This window comes from Temnothorax longispinosus, unplaced genomic scaffold, assembly GCF_030848805.1.
Source record: "Temnothorax longispinosus isolate EJ_2023e unplaced genomic scaffold, Tlon_JGU_v1 HiC_scaffold_17, whole genome shotgun sequence".
NCBI lineage: Eukaryota > Metazoa > Arthropoda > Insecta > Hymenoptera > Formicidae > Temnothorax > Temnothorax longispinosus.
Window position 1 is genome coordinate 43,288 of NW_027269981.1, and position 16,762 is coordinate 60,049.

Here is a 16,762-nt window from a genome sequence, read left to right on the forward strand (position 1 = left end):
GTGGTCTCTTCCGTCAGGAGGAAAATGTATATATATATAATATATGCATGACATTAAAAAAAATGATTCACGCTTGTTGAAGTATAAAAAATTGTAATTTGTACATGTAATATGTGTATATAATGTATGTGAGGTACAAGAGGGTGGCAGTGTGGTCTTGTGGTAAAGCGCCAGACTCGTAATCCCGAGGACCCGGGTTCGAGTCCACCTGACCACAGGAATTTTTATATTCCAAACTGCACCTCCCGCACGAGTGGGGCTCGTGCGGAGAAACTGGGCTATCTTTCGGAGGAGACATGGAGAAATTAAATGTACTTCTTTGTATTTAGAAGTATAAGAAACTTCATATAAAGCTGTTTCTCCAGTGCCAATGCTCGCTCTTGGCATTTTTGATACAATTGTCTTTCTATCTGGTCTTGTTCAGAAATTAAATTAAATTAAATTAAATTTGAAATTGGTCGTCAAGCTAGGGGAGCTTGGGAGTTTTTTTTTTTATACTTCAACAAGCGGCGCTTTTATTAAATTATTAAATTATTAAAAAAAAAACTTCAAAGCTCCCCAAGCTTGACGACCAATTTCAAATTTAATTTCTGAACAAGAGGATACGTGTTTTAAGATACTGAGGTTATGCACAGTGCCATTAAGTGGCGAGATGCATATAGAGGATGCCAACTACTTTCTGAATCACTTGGAAATCCTTTGAAACGAATCTCCAAGCTTAACGACCAATTTCAAATTTAATTTGATTTAATTTAATTAGGCCCGAAATGTGCAACTAAATCCCGGCTCAGCAATATACATATTATTACAAATAAATCAAATGTTTTGTCTGACTTATGTTAAAAAATAGAAAAATGTTATTATTTAACAGCCAAAGCCAGAACTTCATTACAAATTTTACAAGTTATGCTTAAAACTATGGATTATATAATATTCTAAGTCATACACTCTCGTTAACATTAAATCAATAAGGCTGTAGAAACGTGAAGTTTTAATAACTCTGAGGCGATTTCACACCAAAATCAGTTAATTTTAACCTTAGTTTAAATTATATATCTTTGTCCTTTTAGATAAGTTCATGAAAAAGATGGATATAATTTAAATCAAGATTAAAGTTAACCGATGTTAATGTGTACGTAATTGCCAACAAAAAGAATAAAGATTAATAATTCTCAAACATATAATCAGTTATATAGATTTTAACAGATAGTACTATAGATTCACATATATATTATTATATATAGATTAAAATTTCTTCTTTGGACACAAATAAAAAAGTTAATTCTAGATATATTCTAGATATGAGACAACATAAGCAACGGCAACATAAAATTTTAAAACTAAATAAAATAAAATTTTAAAAATAAAATAATGAAATAAAATTTGAAAACCAAAATAAAACTAAATGTTTATTTTGAAAACTTATTAATACAGCACAAAGACTAATAAGATTTTTTTCCTAGAGAGAGTGAGCTTGATCGAGATATCTCTTTGGATCTGTGACATTTCTTGGGAAAGCGACGACTTAAGTTAGAGTTCCCTTTCAATCTTTGGCTTCTCGAAGAGCAATGGCTTGATACAGAAAATTCTTCTTCTTGTGATGTGTGACTTTTGTTGGAAAAAGGAGAGTTTCTGTGTTTATGACTTGTAGATCTTTGTGAATAAGAGCCATCTTCCTGTTTGCGCCATGCAGCATTAGCCACTGGTTAGTTGCTGATTCTACTAAAGTTAGATTAAATTTTTCTTCTTTTGACACAAATGCACCTGAAAAAGTATAATATTCAAAGTATGAAATACAACGGTAAAATAAAATTTTGAAAATTTCACATTTTTCTGACCAATTATTATAAAAAATCAGTTTATGCTAAATAAAAATAAAAATTAATAACAAATAGCAGATTACCTTCAATTACAGAATAAAGTTTCAAACTTCGAAAAGCCCTTTTATCAGTACCAGATCCTTTAAAACTAAACTGTTTAGCCAAAGAATTAGTCACAACATTCCTCAGAATTGTAAAGGTTGAAGCTGTAACCTTTTCCAGATCCACGTACCGTGACATGTAAGCACACCGCAACACATAATTTTTGAAGCATCCAGACAACATTACGTCTAAAATTGGAACATAATATAAGACATTTTTAAGACATTGTATCATGAAATGTTTTAAAAACGTCTTATATAGATGTTTTGTGTCCCGTTTTAAACGTAATATTGCTTGGAATTTTACAACCAAATTCATAGAATGACTAAAAAATAAAAAAACAAACAAAACAGGAAGAAAAGAGGCTATAAGGGTCAAACGCGGTTCTTCTTGCGTAATGTCTCATTTATTCATCTTCTTGGATATAACTTTAAACGTTTCGGCTCAATTTCGAGCCATCCTCAGCGATAACAATGGTTAGCCCACGATCTCCAAACCAAATAGCAAGCTCGTCGACTCGTGTTATTTGTACCAAATGATCCTTATCTGTAAGATTTTGATGTATAAAATCAAAACTTAATTAACCCGAGACAGTGATTAACTTACCAAATGGCCAAAGAGAACGTGGGAATTAATAAATAATCGAAGTGACTTGTCGGTAACATCGACCTTTTGAAAACGACGGACGGAATAAAAACATTTAACGTAACGCAGTCAGAATTCGAATGTATACATAGATAGTTGTGTCAATGATAAAAGTATTATTGTGATAAAATTCAAAATACCAATGAGAGCACGAGAGCTCGACGCGTCATAACAACTGTACAGCCAATAAGGACATCAATCGTAGGCATGGTTTACAATTTATTTAAAATAGTTATGTATGCGTGATTTAGAAAATCGGTGTCATTTTGCAAATTAATACTATTTTCCTGTAGTTTTATGTGAATCATTTCAGAAATTAGTCTCCTGGATAAATATTTCTCTTTGTCTAGGATTTCCACATTCTCCCAGTCAAAATCGTGATCTAGATTCTGCCTGTGTTCAGTGACGACAGATTGTGTCGAGGTAATTCTATTAATGTGGCTCCGATGTTCAGAAATTCGAGTTTTTAATTGCCTTTTAGTTTGGCCTACGTATGACGCGTCACATTCTCTACAGGAAATTTTGTAAACCACATTTTTATTCGATTGAGCTGGGAGGACATCCTTTTGTACTTTAATAAATTTTTTAAGTTTGTTTAGGCTGAAGAAAGACAATCTGACATTAAGATCCCCGACAACTCTTGCAAAATCATCGGAGATCCCCTCAACGTATGGAACAGTAAACCATTTACGCCGTTCTTCCTCGCAAATGGTTAGAGATTCATCCTGTCTGCGAGTGCGTCTGTTAAGTAACGCTTTAATTCTCATGTTGATAGTATCAAAAATAAATGTCAAAGGATAGTCGTTCTTCAGGAGAGTATCAATTATAAACTTAACGTTCTTACAATGATATTTAGGGTGGGAAAGTAAGAAGGCCCTATCAACCATGCCTATAATCGTGCCTCTTTTTTGTGAGATCGGGTGCTGCGACAAAAAATTAAGATACCTGCCTGAAAAAGTAGGTTTGTGAAACCAGTCAAATTCTAAAATGTTCTCATTCTTAATAATAGTCAAGTCTAAAAAATTAAGTCTATCACCACCAACTTCCATAGTAAATTGAAGTCTCGGATGGTAAGCATTAAATAATTGTAAAATGTTGTCAAGAAAATAAAAAGGTACTGCAAAAGCTATATCATCTACGTATCTAAAATAAAAAGGTATAGCGAAAGTGAGTTGTTGCAACACCCAGATCTCCAGATCTTCCATAACCATGTCAGCAACGATGGGAGAGAACGGCGAACCCATTGGAGAACCAAATTTCTGTTTATAAATCTTATTGTTGAAACGAAAATATGTTGAATCTAAAATGAGTTCAACGGCTTTGATAAAGTCCTTCTTTGTAATGTTACAATATAAAAAAACAAAATTATTATTAGAAAGTGATCATATAATAGAATATATAAAATGTTCAAATAATTATTTCAGAGTCGCTAGTAGTAAATTAAAATACAATAATCTTTAATTCGACTAAAACTAGCAATTTTATTGAATTAAGTACACGACGTTTCGACCATTATTTTTTGGTCCTTATCAAGTGAGTCTATATAAACAAAAAAAAGAAAAAAAACAATATAAATTAAATATTACATGGATAACTAAAGTAGAGGATAAAAAAATATATAAGTTTTTGAACATACTTGCATATACGCTGTGAGAAATTAGGGATTCGTCACATTTTTAAAAAACCGTGAGAGTAAAACAATCTGGTCGACGTGTAGGCAGAAAGAGAACGTCTTGTCAAGTAAACAGTTGAAACACTTATACGACCTTTATTATTTTGTCATGATATTCGTTAAATTTTCTGTGTCTTTATGTAAATTGATCGTATTGTTGTGTTTCTTTATAAGAAACATTTCAGCGATCTCTCTCTTTCTCACGTGTTTTTCGTTGTGTACAATGCTAGGAGATTTCCAATTAAAATCGTGTCCGAATTCGCATTTGTGTTTGCTAATGACTGAATGGCACGAAGTATGTAGCCTAATGTTATTACAATGTTCTTTAATACGAGTACGCAAATGTCTTATTTTTGTTTGGTCGATGTAAGTTGCCGTGCAATCATTGCAATCAATTTTATAAACTACATTAGTTTGTGAGTCAATAGGTATTTTAGTCGAATTAAAGATTATTGTATTGGAATATATAAATTTGCAAAAATAAAAAAGATTTAATAAGTCAAAAGTTTTTGACAAATGTATACAATAAAAAGTATTATTAAACTCTGAAAAAAATAATTAAATTAAATTCTAAAAATTTTATTTATTATGTTGAGAAAGACCCAAAAAAGCTTAAAATATTCAAGTTATTTACTTTACGTTGAAATTTTAATGCATTGTATTATAATTAAAATAAAAGTACGCGTTCAAAGTTTTACGCTAGCTTGCAAATGCCATTTTTCTAATTTATTTATTTTTATTTTTAACAAGTCTACAATTATCGCCAATTTATTTTATTTTAAACATTGTAAATATGCATACTCACAGTGGCAGACAGATTGTTTTCTTCAGACAGAAACTGCTCCATTTTTGCCAATTCTCCCTCGGTCTTTATGGGAAGAGAAGGAAGTTTGCTTGGTCTCTTTACTACTTTCTCAGTAGGCATTATAAATCGATTGAGTCGTTCCTGATTCATAATTGCAATATCTAGTTTACTGCTAACCAGTCTCACCTCTTTTTTGAGGGAGGACAGACTCACTTGACTTTTAACATCAAATCCTTTTAAACAAAAATGGCATTGCTTTAGAAATCATCGAAAATTAGACCATAGTCATTATTTAACAACATCAACGACATAATTTTTAAAATGGAAATTTAGACTTACGACTCTTCATTGCTCTATTTGAAATCTGACGAGATATATTATTGTCTTCTGATACATTTTCGTCTACAATATCATGAATTTCGGTATTTTCGTCATGTGATGAATTTGATACGGAATCACGAAAACTGTCAGAAAGATTCGCAGTAGTAGCAGTGGAGAACATAAATCTGATTTCGGTATTTCCTCCATGTTACAATTATTTTTCCCAGAAATGTACTTTGCAGTATCAGTAAATAAAGTTGGTGAATTTGCATCATTCCTTCCCTCTTTATTGGAAGATGTGAAAGACAAAGTTTCATCAATAGTGTCAGAATGAGACACAAATGTTTGGGTTGCTTCTTTTGATTTCTTTTCACGATTTTTTTTCAGTGTCTCTTTTTGTAATGCCTCCGTCAATAATGTGGAATGGATTGTCTTTTGTTTCATTTTACTGGATTTTTTCAATGGTTTTGGCTCAACAACTATTCGGACTTCACCGCCAGATTTGTTCTTTAATGTCTCCAGATTTTGGACAGATGATCGAGATAAATGATCGAGATACATTACTCTTCCTTTGGTGCTGAAGAATATTTTTTGCTGTCTTGACTTTTTTAGAGTCAACAATTTCAATTTTAGGTGAAGCATTTTTTTTGAGATTCTCATGTTTTGAAGATCTTGGAGTCATGCCGCTTAGTTTTAAACAAGCCGGAGAGGGAATTTTAGAATTACTGCCGCATTTCACATTTGCTTGATTTTGTTCTTCTTCTGAAGAGCTGTCAAGGTGATTAGATTTTCTCTTAATTCTGTGTCCCCGTCCCATCTCCTTAGAACTTTCATAATTGGAGTTGCAAAGAAATTGTTTGCATGCCTGAGCTGCATTAACGTACGTATCTGAAAATAAAAATGTAAATACATGGAAACAATGTGAATAATATCTAATTCTGGACGAATACATGGGTCACAAAAAACAAGTTATGATTAACAACATGCTCAAGGAAAACCATACTACGCATAATATTAGAAGTTATTCATTTATTCGTTCAAAAAGAAATATTATTGAAATATATATTAAATTAAATAATACTCTTCTTAGGCAATTCTAAGTAGCTTAATGAAGCGTCCCACAAGTGTTTTAATTCCACAATAATAGCGTATTCGATTTGACGACTCTACCCGACTCTGAGTCGACTCGAGTCGCATGTTTAATTTGTAATTAAATTATCGTGGCGGAATGGACCCGAGTTGGACTCTGACTCGACTCAGAGTCGGGTAGAGTCGACAAATCGAATATGCTATAAATCAGCTTTATTATGACATGAGAATTTTAAAATATAAAAGCTTACCATAAAATCTCTTCACCAGAACATCTGATAATGACCAGGATACATGAGCTGGCTTCTCTTTACGGACAAAATATCCAGCTACTTTAGAGTCGTTAGGCCATTTTATTTTGGTTTTCATGTTTGCATCAATTTCGGTCTCCAACCATTGAGCCAAGCCAACATCGTAGTATTCATTATCAGAATCTTCTTGATTTAAAAACTTAAACACGACAAACTGGAAAAATAAAGAAAATATTATCAAAAACATGATTTACAACAACATAAGGAGTTCAACAATATAATTCACCACCACCACTACTGTGACTTGGATATAAAGAAATAAGCAAAGTTTAGCTATTATATTAATATATAAATAATTACATATTTAGCTAGATAATGATGGAAACGGAGCGTTGTTGGAAATAAAGATCATAGAAACATTGGCATTGTGTGAAGCAAAGGCACACATACATATGAATTTGTATCTGGTATAAGCCAGCAATTAGCCTCAACTTCTTCAAGACGAAAGAAAACTCTTCGCTTTTCCAAGTTTGATACTTTAACAATACCCAGGATTGAAGAACGTAGAGGATATTCAGATATATCAGCATGATTTTGAAACAAAAATCCCACTAAAATTACTTGTCTATCTTGCAAAACTATGAAATTCTGTAGCCTTATAATGTGCCAAATTAAATTCTCTTGGATTTCTGTTAAAATCTGAGGGACATGAACTTTCAATGGTTTTCAAGGCACATGTGATTGCATCTACTGCCGTGTGATGTAGCTTTCAAGGACCATTCCATTTCATCCATGCAAGCAATAATCTTTTAAACACTCCAAAATAAACAAGATGAAGCACATCCAATCAAAACTGTTTGACCATACCTGTTGGAATGATTTCAAGAAGAGATTCAGCTCGATGATGAGAGGGCTGTTCTCTTTCATGAATGATTCATCAGTTCTCAAAACCTGATCTAACTCTAAACATAACATCCTATTCTGAATCCATTCACCAACCACAGTACATTTCTCACAAGCGTAATATCCACCATGTTCAACGATACCTTTCATCATGGCCCTAGCAGGAGCATCGCAAATGTAATGCCTCAAAACAAATTGATATAGTTGGCCATCATAAGTGTACCCATTTTCTGACAGATCTTTAATTTTTAAAACAAAATCCATGAGATATTCATCAGGCTCGGGATTATTGTTGCCATGATGTACTGCATTAATAAATGGCTCATTTTTGCTTCCAACTAGTTTGCCTAAAATTGGCCAAAATTTTTGCTTGGAGCTCTTTGAAAGAGGTAGCCCATCTACATTGACATCGATGGTTATTTTATTAAATCTTTGTAAATATTCTCGAACATTCATACTATCTTTAGCTTGGATACTTTTATACCACATTTGGGTATTATCTTTAAACTCAATCACATCTAAATGTTTTAGAGTTGACAGGAGAGTCTTATAAGGAGAGCATCTAATTTTATCATCGATAAACCTCCTCCTTCTAAAGCCCACTGTCGAATTGTTTCGCGAATATATAAACCTCTTTCATGATCATCAGCAAATGCAATGACGTCGTCGTCATTGTCGTCGTCGTCGTCGTCGTCGTCCTCCTTCTCCTCCTTCTCCTCCTCTTCCTCCTCATCAGATTTAGAGAGAAATAAACTATCCTCTACTTATAATTTATCATTTCCATTATATATCGAAAAGTCGACAATTTCGATCTCTGTTAGATGTAAAGCACCCGTTGACATGATATCGAGGATATTGACGTCGTTTTGACATCGAATTGACATTAGCCTTTTCACTGGGAAGCTTCTCTATTTCAACTCAATTTACAAGTCTGTTGAAATAAATATTTTTTGCCAACTTGTACATTTTTAAGTAAACGTTTGTCCACGGTGCGTCTGCTTCAATTTCTATCGTTCGTATCGCACGTCTGTTAAATTAACTTGCTTTAATTTAACTACATTTACGAGTCTGTAATAGTACGTTATTCGATATTTACTAACCACTTAAATTTGGAAGGCTTGTGTTAAATATACAGTAAATTTGCGCGTTTCTTCACGGTACTAACGAACCCTATCCCGCGTTTTTCGACGGTGATTTATAATTAACTGGAGGACGATCAAAGATATTCATTGAAACAAAAGATTGGATAAACTTCCGAAAACGGCCCCCCTCCGATTTCGATGAAACTTTGTGAAAAGCTTCGTTTTGGGTCAAAATAAAAGCCCTTAAAAGGAATTTTGGCGACTCCTATGATAAAGCCATTTTTTTAGATAAAATGATAAAAAATATAGGAAAATCTTCGTAATTCTACAGGATGTTATAAATTGAATATATACTGTTTGTATTTAATGACTTTATGTTTTTATCCTCCCCCGAAAGCACGGGGAGGGGTGTGCGTGAACCTCGGTTCGCGTGGAAAGTGTATGCGTGAACTATTTCGGGACTACCGCACCTCCCCCGAAAGCACGGGGGGGGGGTGTGCGTGAACCTCGGTTCGCGTGGAAAGTGTATGCGTGAACTATTTCGGGACTACCGCACCTCCTCCGAAAGCACGGGGGGGGTGTGCGTGAACCTCGGTTCGCGTGGAAAGTGTATGCGTGAACTATTTCGGGACTACCGCACCTCCCCCGAAAGCACGGGGGGGGTGTGCGTGAACCTCGGTTCGCGTGGAAAGTGTATGCGTGAACTATTTCGGGACTACCGCACCTCCCCCGAAAGCACGGGGGGGGTGTGCGTGAACCTCGGTTCGCGTGGAAAGTGTATGCGTGAACTATTTCGGTACTACCGCACCTCCCCCGAAAGCACGGGGGGGGGGTGTGCGTGAACCTCGGTTCGCGTGGAAAGTGTATGCGTGAACTATTTCGGGACTACCGCACCTCCCCCGAAAGCACGGGGGGGTGTGCGTGAACCTCGGTTCGCGTGGAAAGTGTAATATATTACAAAGCATATTATTTATGTATTCTGCTGTAAGTATATAATAAAAACATTAAATCATTAAATACAAACAGTATATATTCAATTTATAACATCCTGTAGAATTACGAAGATTTTCCTATATTTTTTATCATTTTATCTAAAAAAATAGCTTTATCATAGGAGTCGCCAAAATTCCTTTTAAGGGCTTTCATTTTAACCCAAAACGAAGCTTTTCACAAAGTTTCATCGAAATCGGAGGGGGGCCGTTTTCGGAAGTCTACCCAAAAGATTTGCGCGTTGATGTGTTGAAATTTTTTAACCGTTATTGAAAACTGATACATTCGTATAAAAACTTGTCGAATCGAGTTAACGGTGAAAAATGCGGGATATTTGTCGCAACTTGAAATACGCGCAAATGTAAGAATGCTTTGTCACTAATTGATATTTCTTTTTACAGACTTGCCGCAGTCGTTACCGGAGGAACGTCGTAACGCGCGGATTGAGTGACACTCGCGTTGACAGTGCTTCGAAAGTGCTTTTGTGTCGAACGCTTTTGTAGACACACGCGAGTGTTGCGATTGCGCGAAATATGTGCGACGCCGATTATCCACTGAGCCCACCGGAGGGTCGCGTCGTTGGCGAGACGCAGGCGCTCGTCGACGACGATCCATCGACAACGACGGTGGATAATGTGCTTCGTCGTGCTCGAATTATGTACCTGCCGCTGCCGCGGCGACCGCCGCCGCCGTTTATTCCAAACGTGGACGCGATAGACGAATATTCTGAAACGGCGCAGGAACGCTATCAGCGTCACCGAGTGCAGCGTCAGCAGCAGCAGCCGACACCGCAACGACGATTGCCGATCATCACACAACAGGTAATCGTTTCAGCCGCTGTTTGTCCGCCACCTGATCGTCCGCGACACGAACGTATCCAAAGAGCCCTTGAGCTATTACGAATACATGGGATACTGCCGCCTCTTTCCGGAACGCGGGAACCGCCGGTAAGCGGTCGCGTAAGCGTGAGCTCTCGATCGTGCCCGTCCGAAAACGTCCGCGTCACCGACGACGTAGTCGTCATATCCGACGAGGAGTCGCGTGTTATTGTATCGGAATTGGAAAACGAGGAGGAGGAGGAGGAGGAGGAGGAGGACGATGACGACCACATAGCCGACGACGACATAGACGACGACGACGACGACGACGAGCGTCATCGACGTATAAGACAGCTCAATCCCACCGTCGTCGACGACGACGATCCATATGGTTACCTACGTAGGGGCGATATCGATTCGTTGGTCTTACTTTGCAGGTCGCTCGAACCATTCGAATGCAAAGTTATATTCAAAATCGCAATACTGCCCAATAAGATCATGGTCGTAAAAAACACGAAATTGACGCGGTACATAGTAAACAGAGAACTATTTGAGCCGCCCGTGCGCGAACCAACGTTCGCCGTCCTCAACGGCGATACGATCGACCCGCGCGGTCAATTTTATGAATTCGAACTGGGCGCGATAGACTTCGTTAGCGTCTACGTCATGTTTCAATCAAACCGGGAACATGAATTCTTTGATGGTGTTCCGCGACAAACGAACCGCAACGTGGACGGGCAATTGTGGCGCGCCGTGGCCGCATTTGTCCAGCGCATTGTCGTAAGCGTGGCCTGAAAAATTCCCGCGTGGACGGAAACGGCACGAGCGGGCATTAAGTACGTCTCGTACGAAGTAGATCGGACGTACAACGTCATGTGCGATGATTTCCAAAGGTTCGCAAATTTCTTGACCGCTAAACTAACGGAATGCCCCGACCTGACGAGTACGTGCGGCCAAGGATGCCAGACTCGCGGTTTTTGCCAGCCACAGCCAGCCAGTGGTGGGGATGGGCAGAGATGCCAACTTTACGGCTCAGCAACGCAGCCGAGCGGCCCGAGCGCTTCGGCTGGCTTCGGCCAGCTTCGAGCGTCAGCGGTAGAAGAGAATGGACAGATCTGCTGTCTTCTTCTTCTCTTTCGGCTATTGGCTATGCGATTTCGGATCTCGTGAATGCCGAGTTGGCGAGGCGACCAGACGACGCGTGACATTATATCGGCGCGCGACACTAATTATCGATGTATTTTTGAAGTGAAACTTCTTTAGGCACGGTAGTGAATTCGATTTGCGACACGAAAAAGTGTATCGGAAGTGAAACTTCTTTGGTACGGTAGTAAGTTCGATTGTGCGACACAAAAAGGGTAACGAAAATTCGACCAATAGGCGTACGAAATGAAACTTCTTTGGTACGGTAGTAAGTTCAATTGTGCGACACGGAAAATGTAACAAAAATTCGACCAATAGGCGTACGAAATAAAACTTCTTTGGTACGGTAGTAAGTTCGATTGTGCGACACAAAAAGTGTAACGAAAATTTGACCAATAGGCGTACGGCGTTGGCGAGACGGTTCTTCTTCTGGCACGGTAGTAAGTTCGATTATGCGACACGAAAAGTAGTAACGAAAATTCAACCAATAGGCGTACGAAATTAAACTTCTTTGGTACGGTAGTAAGTTCGATTGTGCGACACGGAAAGTGTAACGAAAATTCGACCAATAGGCGTACGAAATGAAACTTCTTTGGTACGGTAGTGAGTTCGATTCGCGACACGAAAAAGTGTAACGGAAGTGAAACTTCTTTGGTACGGTAGTAAGTTCGATTGTGCGACACGAAAAATGTAACGAAAATTTGGCCAATAGGCGTACGGCGTTGGCGAGACGGTTTTTCTTCTGGCACGGTAGTAAGTTCGATTATGCGACACGAAAAGTGTAACGAAAATTCGACCAATAGGCGTACGAAATTAAACTTCTTTGGTACGGTAGTAAGTTCGATTGTGCGACACGGAAAGTGTAACGAAAATTCGACCAATAGGCGTACGAAATGAAACTTCTTTGGTACGGTAGTAAGTTCGATTGACCTAGTTTACATCGTGCATTTGATACGCGTATCAGGTACTATATTTGTACCAAATTCGTACTAAATATTTAGTACGCACGATGTAAACACTGCCGAATCAATTTGGTACGAGCGTATTAAATAGGAGTATCGTACTAAACTGATACGCTTACCAAATGATACAAATGACGATGTAAACGCATGAAACTCAGTTTGGAGGGAATTTAGTATTGAGCATAACCTCAATGCTAAAAACCGGTTACTTGTGACTTGTAGCTCTGTAATTACGTAAAAATGTCTTGTAAAAAAGGATTGAATTGAAGAGAGGAAGAAACCCGAACATTTTTAGAGTTATGTACTGACAGACAAATAATTGCATTAATGGACGGAAAAAAACATAAATATGTAGATATTTTCAACTTATTAGTAGAAGATATGGAAAAAAAAGGTTTTTCTAAAACGGCCCAACAGATAAAATTGAAGTTAAAAAATTTAAAACTAGCTTATTATAAATGTAAACGTGAAAATAATGTTAGTGGTGCAGCAAAAAAAACCTGTCCATTTTATGAACAATTAGACATTTTGTATAGTACTCGGCCAAATGTGTAAGTTCTTAACGATTCTTCAGGAATCGACACTGCTAATGTTCAAAATGAATCATGTAAGTATCATAATTAATTTATATATAAATGAAATTAGCTAATTTATGTGAAATGCTTTAAATTCTTGAATTTTTTATCTTTGAATTTGTACTCAAAGCCTAGATGATACAAAGTACATCTTTTTCTGTTTCAAAATCTGTAATAAAAACTACTAAATAAAAGAAAGTAAAACATAAAACTTAGTTAACGTAGTATAACATCCACTCAGAATCCTATTCCTGAAACGTTCGATAGTGTACATAATCATTATTAAAATAAAGAAATAATTAATTGAATATGATTTCAGCATGTGAATATACAGAGGATTGTTCAACTATAAATGACAGTGACATCCCAGAAGAAAGCGAGTCTAGTTCAACTATCAGCAATGAACCTCCTAGAAAAAAGAAACGTGGATTGCTTTCAGGTATAGCGCTATTAAATAATATCAGATGTTTCTGGTCAATTAGCTGCAATTTTAATGTAATACCAACTTTAAATGTATAATGTACATACATATATCGTTGATAAAATTCTACATCATATAATATATATAGATTATTGTACATCAATGTTATGTAATATTGATATTAGCAGATAAATATAAGTATTAATATAGTTATAACAACATTACAGGTAGAAAAAGCTACGAAACTATTCTAGACAAGTATACAGAGAATCTGATGCTATCACAACAACAACTTTTATCAGATATTATTGTAAAACAAAATGACATGCAGAAAGAGATGATAAAAGTTGAAATGGAAAACCAAAGATTATGGGAGAACGAAATAATAGAGAAGGAGCATGCATTTCAAAGAGAACAGATGCAATCTTTTGTGCAAGCGTTGCAAGTAATAAATTCTCAAGCTTCTCCGTCAAATTATGGAATGCCACAAAATTTTCTTATGCCTCAAAATTATAAGTTGCCACAAAATGTCAAAATTATTCCAGTATGTTTATAATAAAATTAGTCCTGTGTTAAGCGACATTTGCGTAAGCAGCATCCGCAAACTTGACAAATTTAATTGTAAAGATTGAGGAAGGAATTGGTTAATTCCGTTAAATCTGACAAAATTGACCGTTTCTCTTCTAAACCATTACAGTTGAATTCGTTAAGTTTACGGATATAAATCACGTTTTATAGTAATATATATTAATTACTTACATAATATAACATCTTGTTTAATAGATAAAAGAAGGAAGTATCATTGGGTCAAGCCAAATAAATAAATCAATGACGTCAACATCCACATCTTCTACCAATAGACCAATGGCGTCAACATCCACATTTTCTACCAATAGACCAATGGTGTCAACATTCACATCTTCTACCATTACTGAGGAGAACAACAACGACAATTCAAAGGCATGAAAATTTTTTGAAACATACTGAACAATACAAAAATAAAAGTATATATAAGTGGATATATTATATGAACAAAAAAGTGTTATAAAACATGTTAAGTTTAAAATTTTAATGTACTGAAACCAAAGAATAAGGGAACGGTACCAATACCCGAACATGTACCTATATCCGAATACCTTTATTATTTATAATTATAACGCGAGTTAAATTCAAAGATAAAAGTATTTTTTCTTGTAGTTTGAAACTTCAGTTATAATATCCAAACGTTTATTTTCATGAATTTATATTTTTTTAAAGGTATCCAGACACAGATACGTGTTCGGGTATTGGTACATTTTCTATGCTTAAGTGTTCGGGTATTGGTACCTTTCCCTTATACATATAACTATATATAATTATAAGTAGGCATAAGATAACTATAATTAAGAATATAAGTATATATATTATAAGATGAACCAAAGTGTTATAAAATATATTTAGTTTATAATTTAATAACTAATGTACTGTGAAATCAAAGTATTATAAATATTAAGTTTAGTACAAGACATTTAGATACAATAAGGTAAAATGTTATTAAAATTTAAACCTGTTCAAATGCATATAAAAAATATTAAATAATATAAAAAATGTTACATAAATAAATAGAAGTATTGATTAATATTTACATTTATTATATATACATATACACATATTTATTAACACACATTAGCTAAGAGTAGAACTTCAACAGACAAAGTAATTCCGTTTTATAATACATCAAAGACAATTGTTTATCTTAATAGTGTTTTTCGAAGAGGAAAGTTTGCGGCTAAGTAATCTTTTAAACATTCTCGTATAATAGTAGAACGTATATTGTCTCGTTCACAATTTATTTGTTGTCTTGGTTGTACAAATACTTCATCTAATTCAATAACCGGTTGCAACCACTCTTGAAGAAATCTGTCTTTATTGTCTTCACAAAAATTATGCAGCACACAACATGCAACTATAACTTGAGGTACAAATTTATAGTTACAATCCACTTTTTTCTGTAATATTCTCCATCTAGCTTTCAGTCTTCCAAATGCCATTTCCACTGAAACCCTTGCCGAATTGAGGTAGACATTAAATGATTCTTCTTCAGGTGAAAGTGAACCAGAATAACTCTTCATTAACCATGGCAGAAGTGGATAGGCTGGATCTCCAACTATCATGAAAGGTATTCCTTGGCCGTTTACATGTTTTTCCATCTATAACAAAATGAAAGTTAAAAAAAAAATAAATCAGTCTCATATATCAACATATATATATATATATGTACAAACATATAAAATTAATAACAAATATGACAAATAGTTTACAGTTATTTAAATTGAATTATATATTATTATCTACAATTTATCAGTTCCAAAATGTACAGATAAGAAAAAAAATTTATATCGATATGAGTAGACTTGTCAAAATAGGCACTAAGTGAAATAATCAGTCAAAATTCATTTCAAAGTCGATTCTACTGACAAGAATCAAATACATAATTTATAAATAACAAAGATAAAAACCTGTGGTATTATTTCTTGTGAGTGTTTGTATAATGTACTATCTTTGAAAACTGCAGCATCATGAACACTACCAGGGTGCTTGGCAAAGACATTACGAAATCTGTAAATAATATTGTAAATGTAAATAGACAGTTATTTGTATATATTTTCAGAATAGACATTTTCTTATTAATATGTATATTTGTATCATATCTTTCAATTACCTTCCATTATGATCAACTATTGCTTGAACATTGTAAGATGCCCATCCTTTTCTATTTACAAAATCTCTATAACCTTCTTCTGGTACTGTAATAGGTATATGTGTTTCATCGATGCAACCAAGTATTTGAGGGACATGAGAGATGTTTTCAAATTGCATTGCAATATATTTAGCTTCATCTTGATTTGGCATATTAATATAAGCGGGAGCTAAAACTTCATTAATTGCTTTCACAACTCTGTAAAGGTATTTTTTCACTGTTGACTTATGTACACCAAATACATTTCCAACTACTCTGTATTCAGAACTAGCAACTTTATACAAAGCTATAGCAAGTTGTTTTTTTACAGATACAGGCTCCCTAGCTTTCAAAAGTTGCATTTTTGGTTTTAATGCATCTTCCAGTAAATCACGCAATTTTAAAAAATTCATTTTTGACATTCGAAAACTTTCGACCCATTCA

At 35.2% G+C, this 16,762-nt stretch overlaps 1 protein-coding gene and 1 pseudogene across 1 annotated transcript; one reads left to right on the forward strand and one right to left on the reverse strand.

Moving 5' to 3' along the window:
* The first annotated feature begins 12,575 nt into the window (after positions 1 to 12,575).
* LOC139823753 (uncharacterized) lies at positions 12,576 to 14,155 on the forward strand (annotated as a pseudogene).
* Positions 14,156 to 14,358: 203 nt separating this feature from the next.
* Positions 14,359 to 16,680, reverse strand: LOC139823754 (uncharacterized). Its single transcript, XM_071796258.1, has 4 exons — positions 16,301 to 16,680; positions 16,098 to 16,197; positions 15,575 to 15,788; positions 14,359 to 14,530 (listed from the first exon to the last, which is right to left on the reverse strand). Exons 1-4 carry the CDS (start codon positions 16,678 to 16,680, stop codon positions 14,376 to 14,378), a joined length of 849 nt encoding a protein of 282 aa, XP_071652359.1. The 3' UTR covers positions 14,359 to 14,375.
* Positions 16,681 to 16,762: the final 82 nt, after the last annotated feature.